Source organism: Hippocampus bargibanti, linkage group LG13, assembly GCF_051943395.1.
Source record: "Hippocampus bargibanti isolate YZ-2025 linkage group LG13, ASM5194339v1, whole genome shotgun sequence".
Taxonomy (NCBI): Eukaryota; Metazoa; Chordata; class Actinopteri; order Syngnathiformes; family Syngnathidae; genus Hippocampus; species Hippocampus bargibanti.
In genome coordinates, this window is record NC_142746.1 from 4,685,175 (window position 1) to 4,692,674 (window position 7,500).

A 7,500-nucleotide genomic window follows, 5' to 3' on the forward strand; every position below is an offset into this window, starting at 1 on the left:
TAAGATTCCACCGCATATAGCTATATTTTACATTTTAAGACGCGTGCTGAATATTCGGGTCTTGTTTTTGAGTTGGTGACGAGTCCGTACGTGACGTCACGAAAGGAAAAAAGACGCATTGTCGCGGTCCTTCCATTACGTCAATGTATTTTGCTGTACTTGTTTGGTCTGGGGACCTCGTGTTGCAACCAAAAGCCACCAGAAGAGGGCATCCAAGCTCCATATAAGGACTTTATCAGCCTGTGGAAACAGAGGTGGCCACAGGAGGTCACCATTTTGTGCCTCTTTTTTGTTGAGACATCTCCCCTCAATGTTGCCTCATAATCGCATGGAATAAATTCTTTAATCGATTGCAAACATGTATGCTTTCCTCTTCAGAACTATTTGAATCATATTCATAACTGGATGTGTAACAAGAAAGCATATTCTCCGAATCTGAAGCCATTGTTTTGATTCTGCAGCAATGCAAGACGTCTTGGCGTGACGTCACAAACTGGGGGCGAGACTTTCTGAAAATGCCCAATTCGCAGATCAATTTTTTTGCAGATTTAGGACACTTTGAGTCATTTTTATTTGTGTTTTGCAGTTCAATAAAAATATCATATTGCGTGTTTTGGGTATTTTAGATGCTATAAAACGTTTTTCTGATGTCAGTTAAGAAACAAAAAAGTGACGTCGGTTGTCCTTTAATACACCCTTATGCAAATTAATAGCACCACCCTGTTATTTTGGCATTAAATTGATTGTTCGCATTTTTGACAACTCAAATGATTCAAATGTACATTTTAGTAAGAAGTGTGTCCTCCCTTGTTCTTTATCACCTCAGTGATGCGTTTTGGCAGGGAATCGCCCAGATTTTGACAGTTGATGATGATGCAAGGGTCCCTGTACCAGGTCTTAATTCTAGCACAAATTAGTGTTTTTGGTTGTTGTTGTTGTTGTGCAATCTTTCTCACGCAAACGAATCTTGATTATTGACCATAAATTCTCAATCGGGTTCATGTCCGGTGAATTGCCAGGCCAATCCATCACAGTAATGTTCTTCTGTATCAATCTCGTTGATGAAGAACTGATTTACAAGCAAAAAAAAACCCTTCTTTTTATACCTGACGGAAGGGGGATTAGGACATGGTAATCCATTAATTATCCAATCAGAGGCCTGGCAAACAAGTAATTACGGAATATGCTTGGTCAAGTATATCGAACAGACTCCACCCCTCTCGTGGCAAACATTGTTCTAATGTGTGTCCTGTAATCCGGTGCCCTTTATGTATGTATGTATGTATGTACAGTCTCTTTATATTATTCATTGAGGTAGTTACCTGTTAGTGTTACTATCTCATCTTGTGATTATGAGAAGGAAGCAATTGTAACCTAAACGCTAATCGACAGGTGCATTTGCCAATACACACAAAAATAAACAGACTACTTTGTGAGCTCTGCGCAGCCAAAATGAAGGGAAGACGTGACCACCAGCATCATTCACGAAGGAAGGAGGAGACAAGTGAGACTTTTATTGAGACTTAGCCCCTGTGGATGTGAGCCCACGAGGTTTGTCTGCTTTTTTGTTGAATCAATAATTTTCTGAACTTTTGTCTTTTATTGTTTTAAAATGCCATTTGTATTTATATATTTTATGTCCGTGTTGGTGACAATCTCTTTGACATTGCTTTGCTCACTATAAAGTTGTACTTGTACTGTATTCCTTGAGAGTAGTTCAATCAAGTAGATGCATATATAGTACAGATGCAGCCATCATTGTAGTGGCTTGTATGTGCCCTATATATGAAAAAAAATAGGCTATTCATTGAAGGTGCACCTTATAAGATGACGCGCTTTAAAGTACAGAAAATAGTGTACCCTCTGTCTACTAATTAAAAAAAAACATCCATCTTAAATGACTGATTACTGGGAAGGGTAAACACCATTAACTATAGCAAATAATAATGATCAAACAGAGGATTTGTGACGTTTCAAACTCAAGGAAGAAGAGTTTGGCTCAAGTTAAATTATGTTATTCGTATAATACAATACATTTGCCAATACTACCACATTAATGTGAATTATATTGCAGCTTTAGGCTTTTAAGACACAAACATAATTTGTCAGTCTTTTTTTTTTTTACGCCTGCTGACTTTTCTGATGGAATGCATCGAATATTGTATCCAGGCTTGCGTCCGAAGTTGATGGGAATCAAACCCACATCATCAACATGAAGGGCAGCACCTCGTACTAACTAAACCACATGTCATGTTTATTGTATGAGAAACACAAAGTTTGCTAACTTACATACTGTTGGCTGCCTGATGGGCTGTCAGCTCTCTTTCAGTACCATAATGTATGTGTGTGGGGTGTGTGTGTGCGTGTGTGTGTGTTTATACAAGTGAAGTGATTCGAGTGCTCAGTAAATGTAAGCATAGTCAAATGAAATACAAATACAAAAGTAAGTACGCTTTGCATTTGTATTCATCTCATTTGATTTTTGACTCCGGATTACATCCCATTGGCTATGCATGTGATTGGAAAAGTAAATAAAAAACTCACCCTATTGAGTGCATGCAGTGCGGCACACAGCTACTTATATACAGTCGGGTAGATTAACAACTGCAAACAAGCTCTGGGTTAGTGATCAACGCCTTGTGAGTGGACACATCATTTGCATAAACAATTTGTACTACATTTGGATCGTGACTTGACCTTGACATTATCCAGTATAGTAGACCAATGCTCAGTGATGAACATTTCAAAAATCATTCAGATCAACACTGCCATTGCTTTTATAATAATAATAATAATAATAATAATAAAAATAATAATAATAATAATAATAATAATAATAATAATAATAATAATAATAATAATATAGCAACAAATCAAACCTGGCAAGGTCCTGGGAAAAAATGCCCATGTGACTGATTGGCTTCCGTATGAATGAAGTAATGATGTGGCTGGAGCAGCCTTTTGAAGTGTTTATTGACGTCCTATAATGGGTGTTTAGTATCGACAAAACAATATACAATTTATGGACCGTAGCAACATGATTCTTATAATGGATTATTTATACAGTAATATAATGCATTGCAAAGTGGTTAGGAGATTTAAGTTGAGACAAGAGTGTACAGGTATTTGGTTTGTTGATGATGTGAGTACAGACAAAATAAAATCAAGTATTGAAATGACTTGGCTAGCCATGTAATTTGAAGATAATAGAAGTGCAAAGTTGATTTTTATTTTTGGTTTGGTGTTGGCCAAAGCCACTTTTGTTCCAAGAAACAGCCGTGGAAATGAATGTAATTATGACAATGATAGTCACAAGTTATCAAAATTGTCTTCATTAATGTGCATTTACATATGACACAATTAAGATGTGACATTGTTGACTTTAGAATACAACTGTTACATGTTGGCCTATTTGTTTGGTTTCAATGGGATCCAACGTAAATTCACCCTTTCAATTTTCTCATGTGCAATAGCATTTGGGAGACAAATTAACATTAAAAACAGTGACACACCCAAATCCGAGTGCAGGCTTTTGCACTCCTTTTCACCACTGTGGGAAATTACAAAAACAGTTTAGAGGACAACCGACACCTTCAGACAAGTTGCGTCCATTATTTGTAAAATCACTTCAAATGACTTCTACTGAGCGCATTTTACAGATTCCAGCGCATATACAGTAAAGTCTCGTTATATCGATATTCAAGGGAGTCCGAAAAAATATCGATATAACCGGGACTATCGATATATCCGACCCTGTTTGCATGTAATTTTCTCCGTGCGTGCATAGAAATAGTATCGATATAACCGGGACTATCGATATATCCGATATCGATATAACGAGACTTTACTGTATGTAGCTTATACAGTGAGACCTCAACTTACAAACTTTTCGTCTTACAAACGTCAAATTTCTGAAAATTAAACCTTATAATAAGCACTATTTTCATAATACACACCCACCACGGCTGGCGCAGTGATCTTCGGCGGAAGCACACGACCGAACTGCACCAGAGGTTAAGTTACCAACAGTCCTTATGGAAGGTGACTCTCCTTCCATAAGCTATCAACGACCATCAAAAAGGTAAATAAAACTTTATTTTACAGCACAGTTTATTTCTTCAATTACAGTCGTCATGTAATGCGGCTCTCTTTCCAAGCAGCAATTCCCTTTGACCTTCGACCTCCAACGCCATTCCATCAAGCCATAAATGACCATCACAAATGTAAATAAAGTGACTTTATGATACAATGCAGTGTATTTCTTTCATTACAATACAATAGCACATTTATTATACATAGAATAAGGTATATTGTGTGTAGTTTTAAGGCTTATTTAGTTGAAAAGTATATTTTATGGAAACCCGGGAAAGGATTATTCCCATTTTAATGGTTTCCTATGGGTTTCCTATTTTTGAGATACACACTTTTCACCTTACACACTCTGTCTGGGAACCAATTAAGTTCGTAAGTTGAGGTCTCACTGTATTTGACGTTTTAAAACTCGCGCTGAATACACATTAAGTCTTGTTTTTGAGTTGATGACGATGCCTGAAGTGACATCACATTTGGAACGCCCCTGACCGAGAAAGCGACACACAATGCATTTTGGGTACTTTTTTTCGTCTGAAAACACAGTGTTGATCGTGAAATTAGAAGGAAGACTACATAAATAACGCGATGGTGTATCGTTGGTGTGTCGCAGCCAATTGCGGTAACACGCATAAAGAAAGTGTACATTTACACAAATTCCCAGCGGACAAATAAGCCCATTTCCAACGGAGCTGGGACGCCATCTTGTGCATTTTCTGGGCGCTACATTGGAGTCCAGACGGCTCGAATTGATACAGAAGGACTTCTTTAATCGATTGCAAATATTTATGTTTTCCTCTTCAGAACTATTTGAATCATATTCATAACTAGATGAGTAACAAGAAAGCATCTTCTCCAAATCTGAACTTTCTGAAGCCATTGTTTTGATTCTGGAGCAAGGCGGTGTGTGACCAACAGTGACGTCACGAACAAGGGGCGGGACTTTCTGCATCTGCCCAGTTCCGAGCTCATTTTGTGGCAGTTTTGGGACACCTTAAGTCATTTTTATTGGTAAAAGTCAAAAGGCAAAGTCAGCTTTATTGTCAAATATGCTTATATGCATGACATACAGCACAGATTAATCTGTATCAGCCTGCGTGTTTTGGGTATTGTAGATGCTATAAAACGTTCTTCTGATGTCAGTTAGGAAACAAAAAAATGGTGTCGGTTGTCCTTTAATATTTTATCACAAAGAGAAATGTTCATTTAAGTCTGTCCAAATAGCAAATTCAATACCCACAAGAGTCTTTCCAGCCGTACAACTCAGTGTAGCATTGTCTTGTCCAACAATATAAAACAAGCTACAATAAGTTAAAAAGGATAATTCGCATCACAGTATGCACAAATATCACGCATATGTAACTGCTAATAATTATTTCTTCTCAATTCCAACATATAAAAACTAAATGCATAGATATAAAATCAATTACATTGTCATGTGTAATAAAATAAAATTAGGAAAAAAATCTGTACAAAACCTTGTGCTACCTTGTGTTTTTTAATGGTAATGGGGTATAATAGGATCAGAAAAAAAGTAGAAAAATAAATATTCTATGTACAACCACGCAAGCCATTCCAAAGTTATCACTGCAGGGAGAAAGCAAAAGGCACAATGTTAGTTCACACAATGGCACTCGAAAGTTAGAAACAGTGTAAATGTCAAACTTCTCCTTACTTTGTTCCAACAGCCGGGTACAGGTAGGCCATCATCTCCCTGGAAAGAGAATATAAACACAAACTATAAAAACAGGGAACTGTAAAGCCTTCCAACAATTACCCGTTTTCGGGTGGGAAGCAGATTCAAGCAGATACACTGTCACTTATCGTCCCCACTCCTTTGAGACCCTTAAAGGACAACCGACGTCTCCAGACAAGTTGTGTCCATAATTTGTAAAAGGGCTTTAAATGACTTCTACTGGGGGTATTTTAATAAGATTCCACCGCATATAGCTATATTTTACGTTTTAAGACTCGCACTGAACATTCAGGAAGTCTTGTTTTTGAGTTGGTCACGAGTCCGTACGTGATGTCAGAAAAGGACCGCCTTCTCACCGTAAAAAAGACGCATTGTAGCGTCTTTCCATCACGTCAATGTATTTTGATGTACTGTTTTTTTAAACCATGTCTTACACTCAAAAGCCGCCAGCAGAGGGAGGCAAACTCCATGGAAAGATAGTATCAGCCTGTGGAAACTTGCTGCTTCATTCCTCACCGGAGCTGGTCGCCATTTTTCTGCCTCTTCCTCTGCTTCCCGTTTGCCTCAAAATGGCCCAAATAAATTCTTTAATCGATTGCAAACATGTATGCTTTGCTCATCAGGACTATTTGAATCATATTCATAACTGGATGTGTCACAAGAAGCATATTCTCCGAATCTGAAGCCATTGTTTTGATTCTGCAGCAATGCAAGACGTCTTTGCATGACGTCACGAAAGGGGGCGGGACTTTCTGAAAATGCCCAATTCGCAGCTCATTTTTTGCAGATTTTGAACACTTTAAGTATTTTTATTGGTGTTTTGCATTTGACTAAAAATATCATACTGCATGTTTTGGGTATTTTAGATGCTATAAAACGTTTTTCTGGTGTCAGTTAAAAAAAAAAAAAGTGACGTCGGTTGTCCTTTAACCCTCCAACAAGCCACTGTTTTCTCTAAACTGGACCATCGCAGTGATGATTATCTGCTGCGTATCCAGGATGAGAATCTATGGAAACAACCTTTAAAGGACAACCAACACCATTTTTTAGTTTCGTAACTGACATCAGAAAAACGTTTCATAGCATCTAAAATACCCAAAAACACACAGGCTGATATTTTTAGTCAAAACACCAATAAAAATGACTTGATGTGTCTCAAAACTGCTTCAAAATGACCTCGGAAATGGTGAGTTTCAGAAGGTCCCCCCCTTGTTTGTGACGTCACGCCAGGATACTACAGACACAAAAAAATGGCTTGAGAGAGTTCAGATTCGGAGAAGATATTTTCTTGTTAGTCATCCAGTCATGAATATGAATCAAATAGTTCTGAAGAGGAAAGCAGAAATGTTTGCAATCGATTAAAGAAGTCTGCACAAGTTCCGTTGGAAATGGGCTGATTTGTCTGCTGAGAATTTGTGTCTACTTTTATGGTGCTACCGCAATTGGTAGTGTTGGTGAGACACACGATTAACCACGGCATTATTTATGTGTTTTTCCTTCTAATTTTGCCATCAACGCGGATCAACATGATGTTTTCAGAACAATTAAAGTACCCATAATGCATTGTGTGTCGCTTTCTCGGTCAGGGGCATTCCTGAGGTGACGTCACGTCATGCATCGTCATCAACTTGAAAACAAGACTTCCTGAATATTCAGCGTGAGTCTTAAAAGGGAAAATGTAGCTGTATGCCGTGGAATCTTTGTAAAATACGCTC

At 37.8% G+C, this 7,500-nt stretch overlaps 1 protein-coding gene across 1 annotated transcript in view; it reads right to left on the bottom strand.

Moving 5' to 3' along the window:
- Positions 1 to 2,975: 2,975 nt before the first annotated feature.
- The window catches only part of col13a1 (collagen, type XIII, alpha 1), a 60,923-nt gene continuing 56,398 nt past the window's right edge, over positions 2,976 to 7,500 (bottom strand). Inside the window, exons 36-37 of the mRNA XM_089011889.1 lie at positions 5,765 to 5,803; positions 2,976 to 5,676 (exon numbers count right to left, since the gene is read on the bottom strand). Of these exons, the coding sequence (XP_088868015.1) occupies positions 5,674 to 5,676; positions 5,765 to 5,803 (42 nt within the window). The 3' untranslated portion in view covers positions 2,976 to 5,673. The remainder of the gene's footprint in view (positions 5,677 to 5,764; positions 5,804 to 7,500) is intronic.